General features: G+C 43.2%; 1 protein-coding gene across 4 annotated transcripts in view; it reads left to right on the top strand.

Moving 5' to 3' along the window:
* KANSL1 (KAT8 regulatory NSL complex subunit 1) overlaps window positions 1-27,274 on the top strand; it is a 168,101-nt gene that overhangs the window by 117,236 nt on the left and 23,591 nt on the right. For all 4 annotated transcript variants that reach the window (XM_044999361.1, XM_044999364.1, XM_044999362.1 and 1 more), the window contains exons 3-5: window positions 2,767-2,908; window positions 19,629-19,733; window positions 25,504-25,619. In XM_044999361.1, coding sequence (XP_044855296.1) covers window positions 2,767-2,908; window positions 19,629-19,733; window positions 25,504-25,619 — 363 coding nt within the window. The remainder of the gene's footprint in view (window positions 1-2,766; window positions 2,909-19,628; window positions 19,734-25,503; window positions 25,620-27,274) is intronic.

The following is a 27,274-nucleotide window of genomic DNA, read 5'->3' as shown; positions in this document are numbered from 1 at the left end:
AGCCCTCTGTCACCACATCCAGGGCGAAGCCCTCCTAATCCCCTGGTCGGACCAACCCAACTATGCCTTTCCTCCACTACCACACCTACCTCAGGTAGTGCATAAGATTTGGGGAGACAGGGCGATGGTAATTCTGATTCCCTAGTCTTCTCTGCATGTCATCCCACCCACCGATTCCCATCCCCTCTGTCCAGATTTGCTGACCCAATGCAAAAGCGAGATCAGACTCCCTAATCCACATTCTCTACTCCCCAGAGCGTGGTGTTTGGATGGGCCTCTGCCTTAGGACGAATATTATCTTCAGTTGTACACATCATCATTTCTAGCATCAGGAAAGACCCAACAGACATTGTTACCTGGTCAAGTGGTGACGTTTTTCATCATTGGCTCAACAAAAAAGTGTTTTACTGGAATTTTTGGGGATCCCTTCATACTGGACTACATTCTGTGACTAAAGGGACCAGGTTTCGCCCTCAGTTGTTTTTTTTTTAAAGTACACCTAGCGTCAATTAGCGCATTCTAACCATCAGTGGAAGGTTTCTCTATTTTCACCCCCCACCCCCGTCCAAATGCTAGGTTCTGGAAAGGGCTCATCAGAATCTTTCCACCTATCCAACCAATAGCTCTTCAATGGGACCTGAATCTTGTTCTCTCTCTACTAATGAAGCCCCCCTTTAAACCTTCAGTGTTGTGTTCTGTGTCCCTCCTTTCCATAAAAGTAGTCTTCCTTGTTGCTATTACTTCCGTGCAAAGAGTGGCAGACTCGGCGCTATGATGGCAGGCCCGCCTTTTACTGTTTTCCAAAGAGTCTCCTTGTGACTACACCCCGAATTCTTAACAAAGTTTGTGTTTTCAATTTCATATCAGTCAATCCATTCACATGCATCTGCAGAGGAATGTTGACTCCATTCCCTCAACGTTTGACAAGCTCTGGCCTTCTACCTGCAGAGAACGAAACCAGTCAGGAAGCGCCCTAGACTATTTATTGCAGTAGCAGAGAGGCTCAAGGGACAGGCCATCTCCACCCAGAGAATCTCCATATGGACTTTAGAGTGTTTCAAACTCTGCTACCATGTGCCAGATCTACCACCTCCTACAAGGTACGAGCTCACTCCATGAGGGCTCAGGCTTCAACCTCGGCCTCCCTTCAGAACTTGCCACTCATTGACACATGTAGAACAGCCACGTGGAATTCTGTACACACCTTTTGCTACACATTAAGCCTTAGTGCAAGACTCAGCAGTGGATGCCTCCTTTGGCACAGTGGTCCTCTGTACTACTCACTCTACTCCATCTTAGGTACTGCTTGTTAATCACCCTCAAGTGGAATAGAATAGAGACCATCGCTGGAAGAAGGAGGAGGCTACTTATCTCGAAGAACCTCCTGTTACAGGTGTGTGTGGTCCCTATCTGATTCCACTTCCCACCTTCCCTCCCCTCTGCTACAGATCTGCCAGTTTTGCGGTGGAGAAGGAACTGGAGATGTGGTTAGTCTGACCCACCCTTTAGTGCCTCTGATGGAAGCATGAGGCAAGCCAGGGCGCATGTGCGGACCGATTGGATACTACCTTAAAAATTCTCAGACTCCAAGCACATAGTGCACATGTGTAGCCCCTCAGTGGAATACAGATAGGGACCATACATATCAAAGAACCTTCAGTTACAGGTAAGTAGCCTCCTCTTCTGTCTTGTGTATGTAGTGGTGACAGAGTAACAGTTTTTGTGAATAAATTAATTATAAAATCCTGTGGTGGATTACACAGTCTAATAGAGAAGTGCATGCCCTTGCAGTATTATATGCTGTGTTCATTGCAGGGATAGTGAAGTTAAGGAAAGGCCAAACAAGTTTGGTGTGTTTTGACCTGCATCGTCCAATTTTGCGCCTTTCAGCGACGGACATGAGACCATGCATGTTAGTAGGTTCCTAACATTTCCATACACACCAGAACCAGTTATCAGGCACAAAACTCAAGTTTGCTGATGCCAGCTGTCCTTGACAACACCCCAGGAGCTGCTTCTTCCTTATAGGGAGTGTTTTGAGGAGGACAACAGAGGGAACAAAACTGCATGTCTTGAAGAGGAGAGCCACTTTTAAAAACAAAATCAATCTTGTGATGGTTTTTATCACAATTGCTGAGGCATTCTGAACCTTAACATTTAGTGCATACCACACAGTTGCAGCCTTGTGTAGACCAGATTCCTCCTTTTTGTGACCATTTGTATAAATCAATATTGTATTACTCCTAGTGTTGGACAATAGAGATTCTTTTAAAGAGAGTAAATAAGGGGTAACTGAGTTGGCTATGTGGCCTGGGAAATGCGGTTTGGCACCTCTAAATCAGCTTGTGTTGGATGTGACCAAAAGGTGTTGCCATCTAATTGTTCTGTGGTTTAAGTGAAATATGTTTAGCTTCACTTCAGTATGTAATGGTTAGATATCCATATTATGCTTGAAGGTTTGAACGAGTGGTGTGAACAGAGAGCATCACCTCTAATCTGTATTTTAACTTAACAGTATAGTCTCCTTTTTTCCTTACAGGTCAGGAAGTCCTGAAGCATGAGATTTTAGAAATGTCAGACATGAACAATGTAATCTATCATAGTAGGTCTCTGCAGTTCTGCAGCAGATTAACCTTGTGTATGAGATGGGCATTCATGCCATTTTAGTGTTAAGCTTTTGATGCATCTGCTCTTTGAGCCACCCAACAAAGCTTTGTCAGTGTGTGTTTGGAGTTGTTGTCAAAAGTGTTTGTTTCCCTATTTCAGGAGGAGACGGTCAGAATGGAGATGGGCAGCAGACCGAGCAGGTATAGTCAGTCGCTGGAACTGGCTCCAAGCTCATGTCTCAGACCTGGAATACCGAATCCGACAACAAACAGATATTTACAAGCAGATTCGCGCTAATAAGGTAAAGAGTGGGGGGATTTGGGGATGCTTATTTTTTCTCAATGGCTGTTTCCTTTCAGAGAGAGAGAGCAGGGTGTGCATGTGTATTACATGTTGTTCTGGATGTTGAGGCTTAATACGTCTGGTGTCTGCTGCCACTAGACATATTGCACAAATGTGGTTAGTTCTAATATTAATTTGAACATGTGTCAGGAACAATTCTTTCATCTGGGGTGACAAAGAGCATGAAGATGGCTGCATCGCTTAAGCCAGTGATTATAACTGCTGAACAGGGCTGGTGCTGAGAGTTGTTACTGTATTTTCCACTGCATTCATCCAATGAAGTGGGTTTTAGCCCATGAAAGCTTATGCCCAAATACATTTGTTAGTCTCTAAGGTACCACGTGTACTCCTCGTTCTTTTTGCTGATAAACTAACACAGCTACCACTCTGAAACCTGTCACTATGCAAGGCACTGAATTTAGCCGTATGAAGTGGAAATCCATCAACTTAATGAAAAAACCTGTACAGATACAGACAGACATCATCTTCCTTTCTAAATGCAAACAGGTGGGCATCATACCAAAAGGACTGAAGATAAAAAAAATCCATTACAATCTACACACCACACAGACTGTGCTGAGAGATTGTGCCCCGCACACTCAAAAGAAACTGCGGAACCACCTGATCAACATCCTATACAGCAAACAGGGAAAGATTAAGAATGAGCTCTCAAAACCAGATACTCTCATAAAAAGCCAACCTTCCACACAAACTTCCTTGTGGCTGGACTTCACAAAAACTAGACAAGCCATTTACGGCATACACTTTGCTTCTGTACAAAGGAAAAAGTACACTAAACTATCTAAACCACTACGTGCCTCAAGGGGCCACAACAGTGGTTCCCTTAACTCACCCAACAATATTGTTAATCTATCCAGCTATACTCTTAGCCTGGCAGAAGACTCTGTCCTATCTCGAGGCCTCGCCTTCTACCCCTCCAGCCCCACGAACATGATACAGTTCTGCAGTGATCTGGAATCCTACTTTTGATGTCTCTGACTCAAGGAATATTTCCAACACAACTCTGAACAGCACACTAACCCACAGAAACCTTCTTACCAACACTACAAAAAGGAGGCTTCTGCGTGGACTCTCCTGAAGGTCGAAACAACAGACTGGACTTCTACATAGAGTGCTTCTGCCGACGTGCACAGGCTGAAATTGTGGAAAAGCAGCATCACTTGCCCCATAACCTCAGCTGTGCAGAACACAGTGCTGTCCACAGCCTCAGGAACAACTTTGACATCATTAGCAGAAAGACTGACAAAGGAGGTGCTGTCGTCATGAATAGGCTGGAATATGAACGAGAGGCTGCTAGGCAGCTCTCTAACACCACATTCTACAGGCCATTTCCCTCTGATCCCACTGAGGGTGACCGAAAGAAACTACACCATTTGCTCAAGAAGCTCTCTGAAAAAGCACAGGAACAAATCTGCACAGACACACCCCTAGAATCCCGACCAGGGGTCTTCTACCTGCTACTCAAGATCCATAAACCTGGAAATCCTGGACGCCCCATCATCTCCGGCATTGGCACCCTGACAGCAGGATTGTCTGGCTATGTAGACTCTCTCCTCAGGCCCTACGTTACCAGAATGCCTAGCTATCTTAAAGACACCGCTGACTTCCTGAGGAAACTACAATCTATTGGTGATCTTCCACAGTGGCCAGGATGGTGTTTTCTGGATATAGAAGCCCTTTACGCCAACGCTGCATACGAAGATGGACTACAAGCCATCAGGAACAGTATCCCCGATAATGTCACGGCAAACCTGGTGGCTGAACTTTGACTTTGTCCTCACCCACAACTATTTCACATTTGGGGACAATGTATACCTTCAAGTCAGAGCCACTGCTGTGGGGACTCATGAGACCCCACAGTATGCCAACATTTTTATGGCTGACTTAGGGGACGAGAGCTGAGGAAGTGTTGTTCTAACGCCCCTACTCTATTTGCACTACATTGATGACATCTTCATCATCTGGATCCATGGAAAAGAAGCCCTTGAGGAATTCCACCATGATTACAATTTCCATCCCACCATCAATCTCAGCCTGGACCAGTCCACACAAGTGATCCTGGACACTACAGTGCTATTAAGCGACGGCCACATAACCACCACCCTATACTGGAAACCTACTGACTGCTATACTTGCCTACATGCCTCCAGCTTTCATCCAGACCACATCACATGATCCGTTGTCTACAGCCAAGCTCTAAGATACAAGTACATTTGCTCCAATCTCTGACAGAGACAAACATCTACAAGATCTCTATCAGGTGTTCTTAAAACTACAATACCCACCTGCTGAAGTGAAGAAACAGATTGACAGAGCCAGAAGAGTACCCAGAAGTCACCTACTCCAGGTCAGGCCCAACAAAGAAAGTAACAGAACGTCACTAGCTGTCACCTTCATCCCCCAACTAAAGCCGCTCCAGTGCATCATTGAGGATCTACAAGCTATCCTGAACGACGATCCCTCACTCTCACAGATCTTGGGATCTTGCCAACTCTGTCCACATATCTTTTCAAGGGACACCATCATAGGACCTAATCACATCAGCCCCCCTATTACAGGCTCGTTCACCTGCACATCTACCAATGTGATATGCGCCCTCATATGCCAGCAATGACCCTCTGCCATGTACATTGGCCAAATGGACGGTCTCTACACAAAAGAATAAATGAACACAAATCGGGCATCAAGAATTAGAACATTCAAAAACCAATCAGGAGAACACTTCAACCTCCCTGGTCAATTACAGACCTAAAAGTGGCGAGTCTCCAACAAAAAACTTCAAAAAAACAGACTCCAACGAGAAACTGCAGAACTGGAATTAATTTGCAAATTGAACACCATTAAATTAGGCTTGAATAAAGACTGGGAGTGGATAGGTCATTACACAAAGTAAAGACTATTTCCCCATGCTAATTTTTCCCCTACTGTTACTCTCACCTTCTTGTCAACTGTTTTGAAATGGGCCATCCTGATTATCCCTACAAAAGTGTTTTTTTTTCCTGCTAAGAATAGCCCACCTTAATTGACTAGTCTTGTTAGAGTTGGTATGGCAACACCCATTTTTTCATGTTCTCTGTGTATATATAGCTTTCTACTGTATTTTCCCCTGCATGCATCTGATGAAGTGGGTTTTAGCTTATGCCCAAATAAATTAGTCTCTACGGTAGCACAAGTACTCCTCATTCTTTTTGCTGATACCGACTATCATGGCTATCACTCTGAAACCTGTGTGAAAGCTGTTATAGCAAGTTGTTTTTTCTTGTGGGGGTAGTTGAGGGTGAATATAAAGACCAGCAGAGCAAGAGAATTCTTGGGAAGAAACAGATCATGCCCAAAAGGATGTGATTTATTAGTGTGTTTTGGACTCTATCAGATGGTACAAACTTTTAAAGTACAATAGCATCAACATATGGGGCTTTGGAAACTGGGGAAGATTCCACTGGGGGAATCCAGCAGAAATATGTAACATTTCATGGAGTGAAGGGGCAAAAAAGAGAAGAGCGAGATTCTTACATAAGTGTTGAAAGAGGAGGTAATCGGGAGGAAGAGACTGTAATAAGAAAATACTTCAATTAGGAGATTTCAGGTCTAAGCGCAGCTGCTTTTATTTGGAAGCCGACTGACATAAGTTTGCTTCCTGTGGGTTACAGTGTCATACTTGACTTTATACAAAACTTCCACTGTACTTTTCCATAGGCTCTAGTGGTCTGTGTGAAATGTAACTTTAGAGGCAAACTAAAAATTTTCCATGAGCATGGCTCCTAAACTTGAAAGCAGGAAGTAAATGGGAGAGATGGAAGATTTGTCATCCCATTCCAGACATCCGCCCTAGAGAAGAGCAGGCTTTGTTTTTTGAGTGATTGGAGTGGAGTTAATAGTCTTTACATTGTGCAGACTAGCACAAATGTCTGTGGTGGTGCAGCTTCTCCTATTTTGCTTGAGATGACATTTCCAAAGGGCATCCCCGTCCTCAATTTTATCTCACCCCCCCTCCCCCCAATTGGGAGCTAATTTTAGTACTCCTGGAAAATAAATTACTCTAAGTTCTAACTTGAAGTGCTGAGTGAATTTCCACCCCCAGTTCTGCCCAAAACAAGGATAGGGGGGAAAGAAATGGTGGTGGAGTGGAAGGATGTGTATTTACAAATATTTATTAGCAATTCTGGAACGCAACTTAAATTATTTAGATTCTTAATTTTTACAGTTTTTTGTTAGAATGTTACATTTCTTATTGTGTCAAACTCTATTTGGATGGGCATTCAAATTCAATTAAATATGCACAAGCAGCATTTTAGAATGTTTGTATTAAGTAAAGCACACTCAGATGTTCAGGATACATAAGGGAAAAAAGTTTATCTGGAAGCTTGTCAAAAGATGTTTTGCATATGAAATTGACGTATTAAACAAAGCTAGTATATCTGTGGCTAGCTAATTGAACTGGTTCTCATTTTCTCACATCTCTTTTATTCAGAGATTGGAAGGGGAAAATGAGCTTTCCTTCCTTTACAACTTTGTGGTTTCTTAACTTTGAATAAACTAGTCATTGGACTGAACTAAGTTAGTACTTAATATGCCCTGGTTCCAAGTGCTTAGCCAGAGACTTCCACCAATCCAGTGATTTAAGTTTCTTTAAATCTTGGCAACAAACGTACGGCTTTATATTATTTTAAATTATTGAAATAGGTTGTTATAACTTCAAATTTAATTTTAAATAGGTTTGTGTGTTAAACCTTATATTTAATTTTAATCAAAACATATATCTAAAAATGGATGTATTACTTTTTAAATACATTTTTATCCTTGCCGGAACATGTCCTATCCCCATCATCCCCCATTCGCCCACCCCCCGCCCAAGAGACTGGGAGGCTGTGAAGGAGAAGAGGAGTGGTCCTGTTCTCCAGGCAGTCAGTAGGCTCTGGGGAGAGGAAGCTTTCTGCCCTCCAGTACTACTTGGAAGTTGATAAAGAGGAGAGATGGGAAAGAACCCAAGCAGGGCCCAGAGTCAGCTCTGTGGTAGAAATGCCAACACTTCCCCCTTCTCAATAGCTGGCAGTAGCAAAGAGGCTGGGTTTCCTTGTCAGGACATTTGCTCCTTGACTCTGTCAGTATGCCCCCTCCCTGTGTCTGTCTCTCTTTTATTTGCCTCTGGGTGGTAGAGGTTTAGTTCTCTAGCATATGAATTCAGCGGCACAGAATTCCCCCAGGAGTAATCTGTTCTCTGGGTAAATGGAGGATGTGAAATGAGAAGGAAATGGGATGTGCCCATGAAGTAATTTACTGAGGAGCTGCTCTGTCTTCAGGTCGCCTTCTCTCTCCCCTTGTACTAAGTGTTGCAGGTGCAGTAATTCAGTAGGATCCCTGCTGAGCCAACATTGAGCAATTTGGCAGCTTTTGTTCTAGAGGCTACCAGTGCTTAGGACTAGCACAGAATGTGCCTGATCACTTGTCCACAGAGAACATGAGCTGGAGCTACTTATGCTTGTGATACAGGAAACTTTTCATTAGGAATAGCTACTACAATCTCCGTATCAGAGATTTTTCTGGCCAGCAATGGCTAATACCCTCTTGAATTTGACCAATTTTAGTATCTTCTCTGTGCTCTGAAGGGAAGGAAACTATAGCCCAGGCCCTGCTGAATACCATCTTCCTGTTGACATGTTAATAGTTTGTTCTGCAGAAACTAAGTTTTGCCAATGAGTCAAACTTGGCTTATTTCAGTAATGGTGATTTCTAATGTTTTTGTACCACCCCTGTTGTGTGTTCAGAATCACAGTACGTATTTTACTCTAAGAAGAATGATTGGTTAGAGCATGGGGCTAGGACACCAGATTGAATACTCAGTGTCTCATCAGTGACTTGCTGTGTGATCTTGAGCAAATAACTTCAGCTCCAGTCTTGCCCTAGTGCAAAAGCCCTAGCCTCTGTGTTTTGTTCTGGGGAGCTACTCAGAGCTTGGAGAAGGAATCTCTTTCCAGGATGCTCCCAGATCTCTGTCGCTATCACTCTTCTCTGTTGCCTCCAGCACAATGTTCAGAGAGCTCCCATAGACATAGCTGTGAAAAAAGCAACCCAATGAGTTTTTGGATTTTATTGGGTTTTCCTGTCTTTCTCTTCCCCCCTCATCTCCCTTAGCTGTCTGTCTTTTGGAAATATTTACATGAAAATGTCATATATGGAGGTTTTTAGAGCCTAGTGTTTCTAGTATCAATTTGAGCCTGTGAATGAAAAATTTATTTCTTCTGAAAGTCAAAAAGTAACATTGATTCTTGTACCTTTTGAGGGAATAAGTGCTTGTCTACACTAGGGTTTTTGCCCTGATGTACATGAGTAGTACAAATCCCTAGTATAGATATGCTAGATTGGTGGAAATCCTTTTAAAACACTGCTGCAGTATGTACGAGTTGGCTGTATAGCGCTATTTCCGCATTTAAAACAGCCCAAATGTTTATGGAACTGTCTAGAAATCTAGCTGGATCTAGTGCAGTGGTTCTCAGCCCAGGGACCGCTTGCAGACCAGTCAGCACACAGCTATGGCCCATGTGACTTCCCTAGGGCCATACAGGCAGTGTATATGTGATTTTTATTTATTTTTATATAGATATTGTGGATTGCGACCCACAAAGGTAAATAGGTTGAGAACCGCTGATCTAGCGGATGCAGTCCTAGATGATTAAAGTGAAGAGCATGGCTAGTGAGTGGAATCAACTATCATTGGATGTTACAGAGGGGAGTGGGTGAGTTGAACTTCCTCAAGATGGGCAGTGCATCTGACATGGTTCTACTTATAAAGCTGGCTAACTCATCTCGTCAGCTTAGAGAACGTTGAGCTCTTAAGATTCTTTTCAGTGCGAAATCTTCAACTTGGACACAATACTGGGAGAAGATTCCATCTGAGAATGGAAACTATGACTAAGCCTTTTGCCATTTGTTCAGACAACAGCAAAAGAACTTCTCAGGTGAAACCATCCTAAATTTGTTATGTATGGTGTAAAAGGTACCAGTCAAAATAATAACACAATTCAGTCAAAAATTCTGCAACCGCCATCAGGCTCTGCATAGCTGATTGCAAGGAGGGGGAGGAGAACATAGCAAGCATTTTACACAATGAAAGACTTTAGAAAGAGAGCCTAAGATTTCAAAAGCAATTGAAGGAGATTTCAGATGGATTTGATAGATTACAAGCAGCTGACACTACTGTCATGGTCTCTGTGGAAATCTGGCTGGATTTGGAACCAAGCCAGGACAAAATTGAACAATGATTCGGAGGAGCAGTAGAATCTCTTGGTTACTTAGCCAACATAGTTTGATTCCATATTGATCATAGGTTGAGCCTAGAACAAGAATGAGGCTTAAAATATGGTTGCTGTAGGAGTCCTGAATTCCTTTTTTTACTCTTACATTTAAAATTGAACTTCCAGATTTCCATTCCGAATCCACATTTTTAAAGGAAACTGCAGAATTTCATTGCATCAAAATAGAGCAAAATTGTGAAGTAAATAGTGGAAGACAGGGCAGTTAAATTCAGAATATCAATTTTTATAAGGTCTGTAGTGCTGTCAAGCCCGCTCAGCATCAGTTAGGTGTGTGTTCACCATATTTGGATGGTTGAATTGAAACTTCATAGTAAGCTGTATGCTGGAAAAACCAAATATATTAAGTCTATATGTACTTATGGGGAAGTTCAAAGGCTTGTAGGCCTAGCTAGTAGCAAACTTGAGACTTGGGGGTTTTGTAACTTTTTTTTTAAATGTACAGATAGAATTCTAATGTCTTCTGTAATGGGCTGCCCCTGGGTACCACCGAGCCCTCTGACTCACCTCCTTTCACACTGTGCTTCTGTGACAAACTAATCTGCTCCTGCTCCTACACTCCCACCAGCATTCACACAGGCAGGGACACACCCAGCTGCAGTTACATGCAGGCTCTGACCAGCCACTACATGAAGCAACAATAAAGAGGTTACAGCCAAGATAATCCCCACCCTAAGACCCCAGAGCTGTCCTGTCCTGCTCTGGTCGAAGCCCCCACCGTTAATTTATTATTCAATTCGCTCCTCCCTCAGTGTGGAGAGGAATATGCAACAAGCATGTGTTAACCAAGCTGAGATTTTCTCCAGATGCTTCACTTAAAGGCACACTGGTTTAGATAAAGCAAAAAACAAGTTTATTAACTACAAAAGAGATTTTAATTGATTTACAAGTGATAGCAAACAGATCAAAATAGATAAACTAGTAAATAAACAAAACCGCAAACTAAGCCTAAAACACTAGAAAGGTTGGATATGAATTAGCAGTTCCTCACCCTGGCTATGATACAAGCAGTCTGCCAGGTTTCCATACACAGGCTAGAAATTGCTTTAGCCTGGGGCCAGCACTTCCCCCAGTTCAGTCTTTGTTCCTCAGGTGTTTCCAGGAGTTCTCTTTGTGTGCGGAGTGAGGTCCCTCAATGATATCACACCCCACCTTATATAGCTTTACCGTATGCCAGGAACCCTTTGTTCCAAAACCAGTTCCCAGCCCAATTTGTGGAAAAATACAGGTGCCCAAAATGGAGTTCAGTATCATGAGATCTGGTCACATGGCTTTGCTGAGTCATAGCAGCCATCACGGGCTGGCTGAAACGTTTACAGTAAGGCTATTGATTAATCGCAGTTAACTCGTGAGATTAACTCAATACTTAATCGCATTGTTAAACAATAGAATACCAATTTAAATTTATTAAATATTTTGGATGTTTTTCTACTTTTTCCAATATATTGATTTCTATTACAACACAGAATATTAAGTGTACAATGCTCACTATATTATTTTGGTTTACTAATATTTGCACTGTAAAATGATATAGTATTTTTCAGTTCACCTCATACAAGTACTGTAGTGCAATCTCTTCATCATGAAAGTTGAACTTACAAATGTAGATTTTTGTTTGTTACATAACTGCACTCAAAAACAAAAGAATGTAAAACTTTAAAGCCTACAAGTCCACTTGGTCCTACTTCTCATTCAGCCAGTCGCTAAGACAAACAAATTTGTTTACATTTACAGGAGATACTGCTACCTGCTTCTTATTTACATTGTCACCTGAAAGTGAGAACAGACGTTCTCTTTTTGTAGTGGGCGTTGCAAGGTATTTACATGCCAGATATGCTAAACATTCATATGCCCCTTCGTGCTTTGGCCACCATTCCAGAGGACACACTTCCCATGCTGATGATGCTCGTTTAAAAAAAGTGTTAGTTAAATGTGTGACTGAACTCCTTGGGGGAGAATTGTATGTCCCCTGCTCTGTTTTACGTGCATTCTGCCATATATTTCATGTTATAGCAGTCTTGGATGATAACCCAGCACATGTTGGTTTTAAGAATACTTTCACAGCAGATTTGACAAAAGGCAAAGAAGGTACCAATGTGAGATTTCTAAAAATAGCTACAGCACTCGACTCAAGGTTTAAGTATCTGAATTGCCTTCCGAAATCTGAGAGGGATGAGGTGTGGAACTTGCTTTCAGAAGTCTTAAAAGAGCAACATTCTGATGCAGAAACTACAGAAGAAAGAAAACTAACCACCTGCTCGTGGCATCTGACTCAGATGATGAAAATGACCATGCGTCAATCTGCTCTGCTTTGGATCGTTATTGAGCAGAACTGTCATCAGCATGGACGCCAAGTCCTCTGGAATGGTGGTTGAAGCATGAAGGGACATATGAATCATATGCTAAAGCATATCTGACATGTAAATATCTTGCAATGCCAGCTACAACAGTGCCATGCTAAAGTCTGTTCTCACTTTCAGGTGACATTGTAAACAAGAAGCAGGCAGCATTATCTCCTGCAAATTGTAACCAGACTTTTATCTGAGCAATTGGTTGAAGTAGGATTGAGTGGACTTGTAGCCTCTAAAATTATATATAGTTTTTTGAATGCAGTAATTTTTTTGTACATAATTCTACATTTGTAAGTTCAACTTTCATGATAGATATCAGAGGGGTAGCCGTGTTAGTCTGGATCTGTAAAAGCAGCAAAGAATCCTGTGGCACCTTATAAACGTCAGTTAGTCTATAAGGTGCCACAGGATTCTTTGCTGCTTTCATGATAGAGATTGCACTACAGTACTTGTATTAGGTGAATTGAAAAATATTTTGTTTTTTACAGTGCAAGTATTTGTAATAAAAAATAAATACAAAGTGAGCACAGTACACTTTGCATTCGGTGTTGTAATTGAAATCAATATATTTGAAAATGTAGAAAATATCCAAAAATATTGAAAAATGGTATTCTATCATTGTTTAACAGTGTGATTAATTGCACGATAAAAAATTTTAATCGCTTGACAGCCCTAGTTTACAGTCGGGTTCTCAAACTTCATTGCACTGCGACCCCCTTCTAACAACAAAAATTACTACACGGCCCCAAGAGGGGAGACTGAAGCCGGAGTTGGCCAGGGCAGTGGGGCTTGGGCTTCAACTCAGCTTTGGCTCCAGCCCTGGGCACAAGAAAGTCTAAGCCAGTCTTGGCGAACCCATTAAAATGGGGTCACAACCTGTGTTCCATGTAAGCTGTGCGCTTGGGCGGCCGCCCAGGAGAGAGTAAAGTGCTGTGCAGTTGATTGGCAGCGCCACGCACATCCAGCCGGCAACATGTGTTCAGGTGCCCTCCTCCCCCCCAACTGCTGCTCTGCGGCGACATTACTTGTGCAGCTGCTCCTGGGCCCCTCCTGGTGGTGGAAAGGAGGGTGCTGATGTCAGGGTGTCCCCCAGCCCCTGTGCCCCACCTCCACAGAACAGGGTAGCCGAGACGGGGCTCAGGACTCGCAGCAGCTCTATGGTTGAACAAGCCTTCGGATGAGTGAGTGCCTTAAATAGACAGTGCACGTTCTGAGACTTCCCCAGCAATGCGCGCGCACACACTCTCTCTCCCCTGCCCATGTACCGCATCTCTGCAGAGTGGGGGAGGAGGGACATGGTTCAGGAGGAGGAGAGCATCTCTCAGAAACTTCCCCAGCAGCCAGCACACCCAGGCTGTGTCTCACACACCTCCCAACCCTTGTTGTTGTTACTTGGTACTTCCTGCAACGCGCACACATTCTCTGTAATTTTATTCTTTCAAAGTATGTTGCTTTAATTTTTTGCTTGGTCTGTGCATTTCATAATTTTTATTTCTCTCTTACACTTAAATTTAATTCTTTGAGTAGTGAGTTCTAAAATGCCTAACTTGTGCTGGCTGGAATAATTATCCCTACTAACAATATAACGTAGATAATTTTTTCACATCTTAGCTCATAGAGCCGAGAGAGATCTAGGTTTTTTGTTTCTACTGGTGGTGCACAGCTGCACATTACCTTAGTTCACATAACAAAATTTATTCCGCACATGGGTGGGAAAAAAGGAGAGGGAACATTGTTCGTCACTAGGGTGACCAGACAGCAAATGTGAAAAAATCGGTATGTGGGTGGGAGGGGGAGCTATAGGCACCTATATAAGACACAGCCCCAGATATCGGGGCTGTCCCTATAAAATCTGGACATCGGGTCACCCTCGTCATGACCCACTTTGGGGTCCCGACCCACAGTTTGAGAACCGCTGCACAGGAAGGCTAAGCTGTTCCACAGCTCATTGTCTTTGCTGATGAGCTGTTGGCAGTGTCTAGCTTTGCCATTGTTGTACCTGAAAGGCTACCTGTGGGTGATTTTTCCAGAGTAAGCACATTTGAAAAACAGATCAGTAGTCAATATTCATCACTTCGGATACAAAAATGATATATGCATATAATGGATAATCATTCAGCAAATCATAGTTTTTCCAGTGACACCTTACATAACTCATCTTATATAAATTTCATCATAATACAACTATGAAGAATATGGGCTGCAGTGTCACATCTTCATTTTGAACATATTGGGTCTGCTTCTTATGTTTGGGTGAATAAATGTGCTTATGAAGTAAATTGCATAATGTCTGTCTTCATTTCATAAAGCCTTCTTGGGCATCTCACACACTGCTAGGTTTTTTTAAGTTAGAGAAAATGACAACACCCTGAGCAGGCTGCTCTGTCCTGCTTCTCCCCCCTCCCTCCCAGCTGATTGGCGCAAGCCTGGGAGGGTGCGGGGAGGAGGAGGAGGAATGCGGCATGCTTGGGGAAGAGGCAGGGCCAAGGTGGGGATTTGGGGAAGGATCCAAGGGGGTGGAGTCAGGGCGGGGCCAGTGGCACCAGCCCCCTCCACCTGTGCACTGAGGTGCAAAATATCGGGGACAATTCGCGTCCAGACTGAACATCAGTTGGGACGCGGGACAAACAAGTAAATATTAGGACAGTCCCGATAAAATTGGGATGTCTGGTCACCCTAACTGTAATAATTAATGATCTTATCCCTACCTATTATTACAAAGAAGAGTAAATCATTGATGCTTGAAAAAGTAAAACAAAACACCCAACTGTCTAAAGGAAGGGTGCCATTCTGATAGTGTGATAAATTACATAGGGTGTCGAAAGAAATCTAGCCAAATCCACAGCCCAATTCAAGATATAGTGCCTGAGAGAGAACATAAGGTAGGAATTGGTAATAAATATCCTATATGGAAGCTTTGAAATTATCTTTTTTTTTAAGTTTTAAATGAAGGTTTTTAAAACATCAAATTTTATTTTAAAATAGAAGGCTTCCTCTCCCCTGCATTCCACATGGTGAGCTACATTCTTAAAGCTTTTGTATATTAGTCAGAGAAGCTCAGTCTGACAACAATACAATGGCAGGTTCAACTGAGACACCATTCAGGTACTGAGAATGAAATGACTGACATTTTAAAAAAAAATTGCAAATCAATTACTATTAATAAAATCCAAAGTGCTAGACCTGATCATTGCAGTTTTCCTAGAACCCACAGAATAGTTCTGCTCATCCACTTGTGTTCTTACTCAGGATGGATTGAAGATTAGTAAAGCCCTTTATAACTCTTACTTTTCCTGCCTCCTCACTTTTGCTTTCCCTGAGCAAAACAAAGGGCACACAAATCCATGAGTGCCAGGAGAAGACGACGACTTCCCTTGGATTTCCAACTCACCATTCTCCAGTGCCAGTCTCTCTGTTGCTAGGTCCATGCCAGTTTTCCTGTACCTGACCTACCTCCCTGCTGCTGGTTCCCAACCTCGGGTGGGTTTGGAACTGGTGACAAAAGGTGATGGGTCACTTTGGGTAGATCAGCATTTAGGGCGGCTGGGAGAAGAACCACAGCAATATTAAATCATTTCTAGAATTCCAGAAGCCAGCATCTCCCCATCCCTTCTCAGCCCAGCACCCTCCTGTGATGCCTGGAAAACCATTAATAAATTAACATCCACCCTGGACATTGGGTAGTTTCCTTAGGGATAATAAGGAAGGAGAGAGATGGAAGAATAGAGGCAGCTGGAACTGCTAGTCAGAAACCATCTACCCCTTTCATTTAAACATGCTTATCTCATTACATGATTTTTACCTAAATTACTAGGTTATGGGTGGCCACCATGATTTTCTGGAAACCCAGTGGACTGCTGTTCTAGATCTGATTCCCTCAAGCCATGATGTTTGGCTCCCAGAAGGGCTCAAATATGGGATCAATGCCATTGATACAGCTAAGATGCAGTTGTTGCTACACTAAATGTCCATGCAAGGGCTTGTGGCGCGCTCTGGGAGGATACAGGTGTTGGCACAGGATCCAGGAGTGCAGGGAGGGAGGAATGATGGCAGGAAAGTTTGGGCCTGAGTTTTGGTGTGGAAAAGTGCAGCCAGTATAAGTGTGCAGTTAAAAAAATAAATAAATAAATAACTTAGCAATAATAAGGGACCATGTTCATGGCCACAGTGTTATTCTTTGGACTTTGGGGCATTTTTGCTCTTCCCTGGCCTTAATGGCCTTGTCTTGTCTCTGTAAAACTAGAGCTCTGATTGCTTGTGTGGCAACATGTAGTGTAGCCTCTGGGGCCTTCAAGTGGCTGATCCATGTCTGGTATCTTCATTCCAAGTAGCCCTGCCTGCGTCCTAGGGAAGGACCAGTCACCTCCATGACCAAAGATGACCATTGTCCTAATTTACCTTCACCTCGTAGTATATTTATGCCTTTAAGGCTCTCCATATGCTCCCACCACCCTCACAAGCTTTATCGTCGTCCTGGTCTCATTATTGCTGTCCCTTCACTACTGTTATCCTTTTGTTTCCAGTTTCTTTTTCTTGTTGTCACCTTTAAGTTCTGTTTACCTGGGGGGTGGTGGCGCATATAGGAGCCAATATTGTCCTTGTGCCCAACCTCTCACCTCCCCCCTCTTGCTTCCCAGTTAGATCTTACCAAAAGGTTTCCTCCTCTTCTCTTCTCCCCCGTGAATGTTAAATAGGTTATCTTTGTCAGCTCCTAATGCACGTACAGCCATGATGAATTATTAGCATCTGCTAAGCATAGAGGCAGAGTAGTTCTGGCCTTTGATTTAAGCCCCGAGTGTTATGGGGTAAAAGGGAAAAAAACAGAAGAGAATAGATATCATTAGAACCCTGATAAAAACAACCCTCTCCACCCTGCCATGCCCTACTGGATTTGTAGCTGCTGGTGATTATTTAAATATCAGTAAAAAGAACGAGGAGGACTTGTGGCACCTTAGAGACTAACCCATTTATTTGGGCATAAGCTTTTGTGGGCTAAAAGCCACTTCATGAGATGCATGCAGTGGAAAATACAGTACTAAGATTTTATTTATTTACACACACCCCCCCCATGAAAAAAGGTGTTGCCATACCAACTCTAACAAGACTAGTCAATTACAGTGGGCTATTAGCAGCGGGGGGAAACTTTTGTAGGGATAATCAGGATGGCCCATTTCAAACCGTTGACAAGAAGGTGTGAGTAACAGTAGGGGGAAAACTAGCATAGGGAAATAGTCTTTAGGTCTGTAATTGAGTGACCAGGGAGTTTGAAGTGTTCTCCCGACTGGTTTTTTAATGTTACAGTTCTTGATGTCTGATTTGTGTCCATTTATTCTTTTGTGTAGAGACTGTCTGGTTTGGCCAATGTATATGGCAGAGGGGCATTGCTGGCACATGATGGCATATATATCATTGGTAGATGTGCAGGTGAACGAGCCTCTAAGGGTGTGGCTGATGTGATTAGGTCCTATGATGGTGTCCCTTGAAAAGATATGTGGACAGAGTTGGCAATGAGCTTTGTTGCAAGGATAGGTTCCTGGGTTAGTGTTTTGTTGCGTGGTATGTGGTTGCTGGTGAGTATTTGCTACAGGTTGGGGGGCTGTCTGTAAGCGAGGACTGACCTGTCTCCCAAGATCTGTGAGAGTGAGGGATCGTCCTTCAGGATAGCTTGTAGATCCTCAATGATGCACTGGAGCGGCTTTAGTTGGGGGCTGAAGGTGACTGCTAGTGACGTTCTGTTACTTTCTTTGTTGGGCCTGACCTGGAGTAGGTGACTTCTGGGTACTCTTCTGGCTCTGTCAATCTGTTTCTTCACTTCAGCAGGTGGGTATTGTAGTTTTAAGAACACTTGATAGAGATCTTGTAGATGTTTGCTTGTCTGAGGGATTGGAGCAAATGCACTTGTATCTTAGAGCTTGACTGTAGACAATGGATCGTGTGGTGTGTCCTGGATGAAAGCTGGAAGCATGTAGGTAAGTATAGCGGTCAATAGGTTTCTGGTATAGGGTGGTGTTTATGTGACCATCGCTTATTAGCACTGTAGTGTCCAGGAAGTGGATCTCTTGTGTGCACTGGTCCAGGCTGAGATGGATGATGGGATGGAAATTGTAGAAATCATGGTGGAATTCCTCAGAGGCTTCTTTTCCATGGGTCCAGATGATGAAGATGTCATCAATGTAGCGCAAGTAGAGTAGGGGCACTAGGGATGAGAGCTGAGGAAGCGTTGTTCTAAGTCAGCCATAAAAATGTTGGCGTACTGTGGGGCCATGCGGGTACCCATAGCAGTACCCTTGATTTGAAGGTATATATTGTCCCCAAATGTGAAATAGTTGCGGGTGAGGACACAGTTCAGCCACCAGGTTTGCTGTGACATTATCGGGGATACTGTTCCTGATGGCTTGTAGTCCATCTTTGTATAGAATGTTGGTGAGAGGGCTTCTAATATCATTGTGTTTCTTTCCTGTATTGATCTCTGAGAATGCAGCATCCATGGTGAAAATCTGCTCTGAGCTCCTTGTTGGTTGTGGGGTTTTTAGCCAGGGTTTATTGCCTTTGCATTGGCACGGTTGTGACTTTGCCCTCCCCTTTGTCTTGCTGTGATAGAGGATCCACTTTGTATTTTTTATTACAAGAAGCAATTCTCTTTTCCACTCCATTGAAATGTTCTCTTTGTATTTGCTCACATACAGCTAGCTGACTCCTCATATATGCAGTGCATCAGAGAGGAGGGGGCAGCATTCAGCAGTCTTGCCTGAGAGGGAGCTAACTGTATGCTATGGATGGGTCAAAGCCATGGGATCTACACCAGTTTAACTTAAATGACATGAAAATCTAGGCGGCAGGGATTCTGTTTGGCATCCTGTTTGAATGATGCTTTGTAGACACAAACCTGCTGTGGTGGTTTAGGTTTCTGGAGTGTGAAGGAGGGGAAGAGACATGAGACTGAAGAAATCCATCCACCATGCTACAGTAATAATTCTTACATTTTTCTTTCCTCTAGGGGCTGATAGTCCTTGGTGACGCGTCATCCCCAGATACTGCAGTAGATGATGCATCCCATCCCCTTAGTGCCGAAGTTAAGCTGGAGCCCGGGACTGACAGACTGGTAAGTGCCAAAGACGGAGAGAAACACAGCTAGATACTATAGAAACATGTCTGCAAGTACTGGTGCATGTTGGTTTGGGCATGTGTCCTGGAAGACAGATTCTTAGACCGGGATGTCTGGAAGCCCTTTAAGGCATGGTGCACAGTTTGGTGAAATGAGGCCTCTTAGTGGGGCTTATTGGAGAATTGATGGCTGTGAGGAGGGGTTTTTCAGGGGGTCTGGGTTTAACAGATATGGTGACTTGGACAAGTTTTGAGAACAGGGTTCCCCTGAGAGACCCTTGTAATAAACATTAACATTTATATAGTAGTTTACAAGTGAAAAGCACTCTAAACACATGAACTTATTCTCTGACTTCTTCCCTCTAGCAAAAACGTCTTGATCGCACACTCAGAGATGGAGAGGCACAAAACTAGTGAACTAGGAAAAAGTGGCTACTAATCTGTGCTTCAGTTTCACTATCCACAAAATGGAAATAAATGATACTATGATATCTATGGATGGGAACTATGTCAAGAGCTTAATATTTATTATTTAATATAGAAATGTAGGCCATAGAGACTACAGGTTTCATCATGCAGTGCAGGCTGGCCGAGCTTGATCCTGTAATCATTTATGGAAATACCTTCCTTATTAAAGATGAGATTTTGCAAACTGCTTTACAGTACTGTGAGCTACACTTGGACTGACCTCCTCTAGCTCCTCCTACTGGTGGTGACCGTAGAGCACCTGCTGATAGGGTCTGGTAAGTTTCAAACTGGAGCAAAATTTAGGGGCACCCAAGGAATATGTGAATTTTGCCACTTGTTCCAGTTGGTGAGAGTTGCTATCTGTGTGGCTTCAAAATAGTTAATTTATTTTAACTTATAAATTCACAGAAGAGATGAATATTCCTGCCTGCATGAGGCAGTCGGTTTTAAGCAACCACAGTTTAGAGAGCTCCTTCTGTGGGGTGAATATTAAATAAAACCAATGTTTTCTTGTTGCCACAGCTTTTTGGAATTTGGCTCCCAAAATAAACAACTTCCAATTATTTTGACATCCTGTTTTGAAAGCTTCTAGTGTTAATAAATAGGTGAAATAAGAAAAATCCAGCTTGAGAAATTTATTAGTTTTGATTTAAAGTTATTTCCTTTGTATATTTTGGCATATTATGTTGCCAGTTTGCATTTTAATGGTTACAGAGGTTTGTCATTTTAACTCTCAATGCCTGCTGTCATTAAATAATTGTTTGACATGGGGATATAATTGCCCACAGAGAGAAAATTTAAATTGCTAAAAATCTAAAAATTTTAAAATAACAATTGATGTAATCTGTCAAAAATATTTTTAAAAAAAATCTAATTTTGCCAAGCCTACATATAATGGACAACAATACTAAATTACCAGTGCCAATCCATAATGGACAACAATACTAAATTACCGACAGTCTGATCTATAATGCACAGGTGGTGCTACAGGTAACTTGTACTAGATTTCCTTGACTGGGATTCAAATACATTTGTTAGGGATCTCTTGTTAGTCCTTGAATGACGGTTCACCTCATCATAAAACTTACTACATAATTTGTTACAGTTAACAGGATTTGCTTAGGACCAGAATAGCAGGGTATTGGGCTACACGAGCTGAGCAGTGTGAGGATATGGGACTGGAATAACAGAAAGTGCTTTAGATCATGCCACAAGTACTCCTGTTCTTTTTGCGGATACGGACTAACACGGCTGCTACTCTGAAACCTTAGATCATGCAGTGGCTTGCTCTGACCAGTGATTTACTGTCTGTCATGACTGCCTAGTAATAGGTGGGGAACAGACATACAATAGAATAGAATTCTGTGATCGCTTCTGTGTTACTTGAGAAAATCAGTCAATGCCAGATTGAAGACTGAGATAAATAGTTAAGTTTAACAGTGTAGGAAGACTTCATTTTGTTCTAGTTTGTTTAAGTCAGGAATTTTGGCTGAGAATATGCCAGTGCCAGTTTTGTTTTCCGTTTGGAAAGCCAAACTTAGGTGCCCATGCTGACCCTATGAAGGAGCTCCCCATAAACATCCGGGGGCTGACAAGGCCACCTCATTATCTTCCTTCAGGTCCTTAAAACTCTCTTCTGCTGTGATGTCTCGTTAGTCAGGTGGTGTGCTGGTACCACTGAATCATTCTGGTTGTAATCCTCTCACTGTTCCCTTGTTTCACTGTTTCTCAGATTTGTATCCACTTGTCTTTTTTTACTTGGAATGTAAGTTCTTCAGGCCAGTCATCAATTTTTGTTTGTTTGTCCAGTGTTAGCACAATGGGGCCCTGATCCTCGGTTGGGCCTCCTGTGTGCTACAGCAGTAAAAATAATGAAGCATGCGCTGAGATTACTGTTTGCATAAAACAGGCGTGTGGTCACGGCTGGAGCCTACACCTCAAAGTCTGCTGTTCTGGGGGGCTCTTACCTGGCAGTAAAAATACTCATCCTTATCACTTTCATGGAGGGGCCTCATTTGAAGTTGTCTTATCACCCCCACTCTGCTCTTTTGTGCAATCCTCTACCAGCCTCCTACCTTTTGTTTAGTTCTGGCTGCCTGGCTGTCGGAGATAATGCTGAGGGCGTCAGCCACAGGAAATGTGGCCTTTAGGCACCAAGCAGTTATGCTCCCCCTGCAGGATTATTCATGTGCTTAATTACACTTGTTACAGAGAGGGTGGAGTGGTGAGTCAGGAAGAGGCTTGGCTTGCACAGAGCTAGAGAACAAGTCTAGAGCACATTCCTGTTGCACTGGAACTCTTATCAGAAGAGCAGCTTTATCTGACGCCCCTTCTCAGCGTCCTTTTTCAGATACACTCTAGCTGTTCTGTTCAGCCTAGGGCCCAGAGATCTGCATTACTATCTCTGCACCCCGAGGGCAGCATGGAATACCATCCTCTTTGGCTGCGCCCGTTTCCTTGCTGAAGAGGTGTTGTATAAAAGGGGGCAGGAGAATGGATCCATCACCAATCATTCCTAAGTGTCTGGGTCTCTTCTTTCATTCAAAGTCATCTCCTCTGGCCAATGTGTGGGGCCCCAGGATGTCCCAGTTGATGTTGACCAGTGGAATGAGTGTGTTGTGTGATCACATGTCCTGACACTGAGTAGAATGTGTGGAATGTTGCCTGATAATCCCTAAGAGGAACTCATTATACTGGCAGCGGAAGGGGACATTTTCACACACGACCTAGAAATTCCTTCTGTTAGCTTCCTCTTCAGGATTGAAAATGCACTGTCTGAAAATATGAATGATGCGAAATCCTGAAGTAGTACCAGCTAAGCCCTTGATGATCTGCAGGATAGTGTTAGGATCTGAAGACAAGTGTAGGGAGGAAATTGTTCCACCCCATGTCTCGCCAGCCCTTCTAGCTAGTTCAGACATTTGGGAGTATGTCTACATTGCATCTGGAAGTGAGCCTCCCAGCCTGGGGCCACAGACTTGTTTTGGTGGGGGTCATGCACTAAAAATAGCTGTGTAGACATTGCTTTGACATTGGCGCTCAGGCTCTCAAGCCTGAGGGAGTGAGGAATGGGCTTTGGAGCCTGAGCCGCAATATCTACACAGCTCTTCTTAGTGCATTAGTTGCAAGCCCCACTAACACCAGTCTGTCTACCTGGGCTGCTCTCAGATGCAGTGTAGACATACTCTTAATGTGAACGATCCCTCCTTGCCAGCAGAAGGAGATGGTATATGAAGACTTTGGTGATGCATTTGCTGCAGGGAAGGGCTTTGTACCCAGCAGAGGGGAAGCATCAGAAGCTTGTTCGGCTGAGAGGAGTGATTTAAACAAAGAGATTAGAGTAGGTCTGCGATCTACAAGGATATATAGGAATGAAATGTTATGTAGCCTCTGCAGCACCATGTGAGACCCCAGTGGCTTGCAAACTCCCGGTGCCAAATGCAAAGAGGTGGCCTTTGCAGGGGTTACAGTATGGCTGACTCTTGCAGTGGTGCCAGCACTGGCAAGTGTCCATGTTTCCAGATTTTCACACCCAAAATGGGCCATTCCTAGTGGTGGTAGAGCAGCAAGAGATTAAAAAACAGACTAGGAAAGGCTACAAACCAGTTGCACAGTGTTAGAAGACTGCCAGCGCCCCTAGATACCCACAGCTGCAGTGAATGTCCATCATCTATAGGCCTAACAGAGCAGATTTCTCTTCCCCTTCCCCCCCTTGCAAAAACACGAATATGTGATTCATGCAATCTGAAGTACGGATTACTAGAGAATTGTTCCTGCTTTTTAGAAGCTTCTCCTCCTCCTCCTGGGTTCCCAGCTGCTCCAGGGTCTCCAGCCCACTTTTTCAGATCTGTATTCAGACAACTTTATTAGTTCCGCTTCCTCCTAATCTAGGCTCCTTGGAACAACACTGCCTCTGTGCCTAGAGTGCAGAGCCGGCTGCTATTGCTACCTCTACTCCACTCCCCTTATGTGCCATGCATGGAGAGAATCCATTCCGCAATCGAAATTACCTTTATCCTGGCGTAAGCAAATCAACAAAGAACACAAAGAGTCTCCATTCAAGGGCTCAGTGCGTGTGACTTTATGCCAGGCTAGCAGCAGGTCTGAGTGAAATGGCAGCCTGTTGCTGTGCTCTCAGAGAGAGCCAGAAATGTCAAGGTGCAGCACACTCGGTGGTGGTAACTCTTTTTTTCTCCCCTTAGTCTAAAGGAGCAATCCCGCCCCCTGGCTCATGGAACATTGCCTCCTGGACCCCACCCTGACTCCCCCCTTCTCACCCCACCCCACCCATCTTCAGTTCACCCCTTCCCTTACTGGAAATGAATAGACAAGCTGCACAGAAGTTCAGAGAGAGAGAGCTGCTCTGAGTTTCCAGGGGGATTTCAGTGGCGTTTCTGCCTCAGAGTTCATGGGCTTACAAAAACAGACTTGAGGAGATTCAAGAAGAGGGGCCAGATGAGCCATGGGGAAAATAGGTCATCATCTCCCAAAAGGAAATTCCTCCTGATACCTTCAGATGGATTTCTCCGCCTATTACTGGAGATCTTCAGGGTATCATGGGCTGACTGCTTTTTATCCTGTTTGGACTGCACTTAGAAAAATGGTGTGTGCTAACACATTTAAAATGCTAGTACACGCAAGGCATTTGTAGTAGCTGTAGTGGGACAACCTTCCAGCACGTGTAAAACCCAACTACCTTATGTACGTTAAGAGTTTAAAGTGTTTAACAATATGTTTGGGGCCAAATTTACAAAGGGGTTTAGGTGCCTAACAATACAGATACCTTTGTGTGTTTGGTCCTTTTACCTTAATGTAGAAGGGGCCTCGCAGTGATTCTGGCAGCTCACATGATCTAAAGCCACTGAACTTCCAACGGTTTGCAGATCACTGGAGTCTGAGGGTAGTTTGTACAGGTAGTCATTACACTACGGTGAGGCATAATGTTAAAATCTTCCTAATAGGACCTTATCATTTCTTGGTTTGCTTGCTCCTGGCCACTAAGGCAGTCTTTGATGCATGCCTGCAGCTACCTGAGAAGACTGGAAATCCTTTCGGTTTTGCACACTGGGAACTGCAGATGAGCAGCTCTGGCAGAGGAGGAAAACCTTGCAAAATCCGCCTCCTCAGTCTCAATTCTGTGTTGTGGCATGTGCTGGTTTGTGAAGCCTCCTGGAATTGAAGTTCTGTGTGGAAGCCCATTGTTGTGGTCTTTGTTGGTGGTGCAGAGGTAGGGATGAGGGAAATTTACACGGCTATGTGAGAAACCTTTATCCATTGTGTCCTTTCTTTTCCCTCTGCAGGGCGCTTCCATTTCCCAGCCAGTAGTGAATCTTGGTACATCTGCTGGAAATACTCCAGAATCCCTTCCCTCCAAACCCTGTGGAGCACTGAGACCTGTCAATGGAGTTATTAACACGTAAGATGCTTTTATGGGCTGCCTGGGGTGGGGGGGGTTATGCCTCCAGTGATGTTGGTGGTATTCCATTACGAACTAGGCCTGGCCCACTCTAGAGTTTGTAACTGAGTTAAACCTTTTTCAGGCATGGTTATAGCCTCTCATGGGTTGTGATATGGCTTGAGTCCCACACCCAATCTAATTACAGATGCACTCAAAAACAATGTGTTAGACAGATGGAAGTGTAGTTAGGCATAACACCGTTCTCAGAAAAAGAATCTTTCCCTGCCTTGAACTGTGCAACAAATATGATGTAAAATACAGTCCTGGCAAAACTGTTAGGTTGTTTTTTTGAACACCGCTGCGACTTCTGTGGTGCAAGCAATTGCATACAAGGTCTTAGTTAAACTTCAGATACATCCTACATTAGCGCTGTTGTCATTAAGAGAACATAGCGGGATTTAATGTTAGGTGAAAGCAGACACTAGAAACTTGTCTACACTAGAGAATTTTAATATTGCAAGCACTGTTGGAAATCCCTGCCATGCATGCAGTATTCACAAGTGCTTGCAGTTGTTCATAGGTGTTTCCAGCACCATTGCCTTTGTTCTTATATCGGTACATTGTAGATAGAAAGCACTGGTGTTTCAATTGCATTAGTGCAATTGATTATCCCAGCACAGTAACAAAATACCTTGATATGCCTGCAGTTAGCTCTGTCATCAAAGCTCTACATTTGAGAGCAGTGTATTTCACTTATAAAACTTAAGCATTGTGTTCTAATGAGGAGAAAACTTTCTGGCCAGTGGATGGGGTGTTTGTGTTGGAATTAAGATAAGTGCTATGTGTGGACATTGTATTCTGTATGCATCTAAAACAGGAAGGTTAATGTCAGCATTGCACCATTTCAGTCACACTGGTGAAGATTGCAATGGTACAATTCTGTAGTGGAGACCAGCTTTGGGGTTCATGTCTAGATTCTGAGCATCCATTCCAATGAATTTGTTTCTCAGCCTGGTACCCAGTGGCATTGAGGCCCATTACAGATAATCTGCCAATATCTCAAGAGATTCAGGACTGGAATTTCAGGGGATCCTGCATGCCAGGATTGAGGCACTCATTGATAGAGCAGTGGGGTTGGATAGAAAGGGACTTTCTGAGGTCGAGATTGAAATATCCTGGTGGAATGGTGTGTAATTCTCACCATTGATTTTAGTTAGGAAAGTGCAGAGCAAAGACTACTAACACCATTTTTTTTTTAACTTGGAAGGTGATAGGAGGAAAAGAAAAAAGTGTAAAACAATTTAAATATAGGGCTGTCGATTAATCGCAGTTTACTCACACGATTAACTCAAAAAAAATTAACTGCGATTAATCGCAGTTTTGAAATTTTATTAAATATTTTGTATGTTTTTCTACATTTTCATATATATTGTATTCTGTGTTGTAATTGAAATCAGTGTATATTTTTATTACAAATATTTGCACTGTAAAAATGATAAGCAAAATAGTGTTATTCAGTTCACCTTACAAATGTAGATTTTTTTGTTTGTTTGTTACATAACTGCGCTCAAAAACTAAACAATGTAAAACTTCAGAGCCTACAAGTCCACTCAGTGCTACGTCTTGTTCAGCCCTCTTCTTATTTACGTCACTAGAAAGTAAGAACAGGCATT

This window comes from Mauremys mutica, chromosome 25 (genome assembly GCF_020497125.1).
Source record: "Mauremys mutica isolate MM-2020 ecotype Southern chromosome 25, ASM2049712v1, whole genome shotgun sequence".
Taxonomy (NCBI): Eukaryota; Metazoa; Chordata; order Testudines; family Geoemydidae; genus Mauremys; species Mauremys mutica.
The sequence above is the reverse complement of the archived record's forward strand: the minus strand, read 5'-3'. Positions and strand labels throughout refer to the sequence as shown.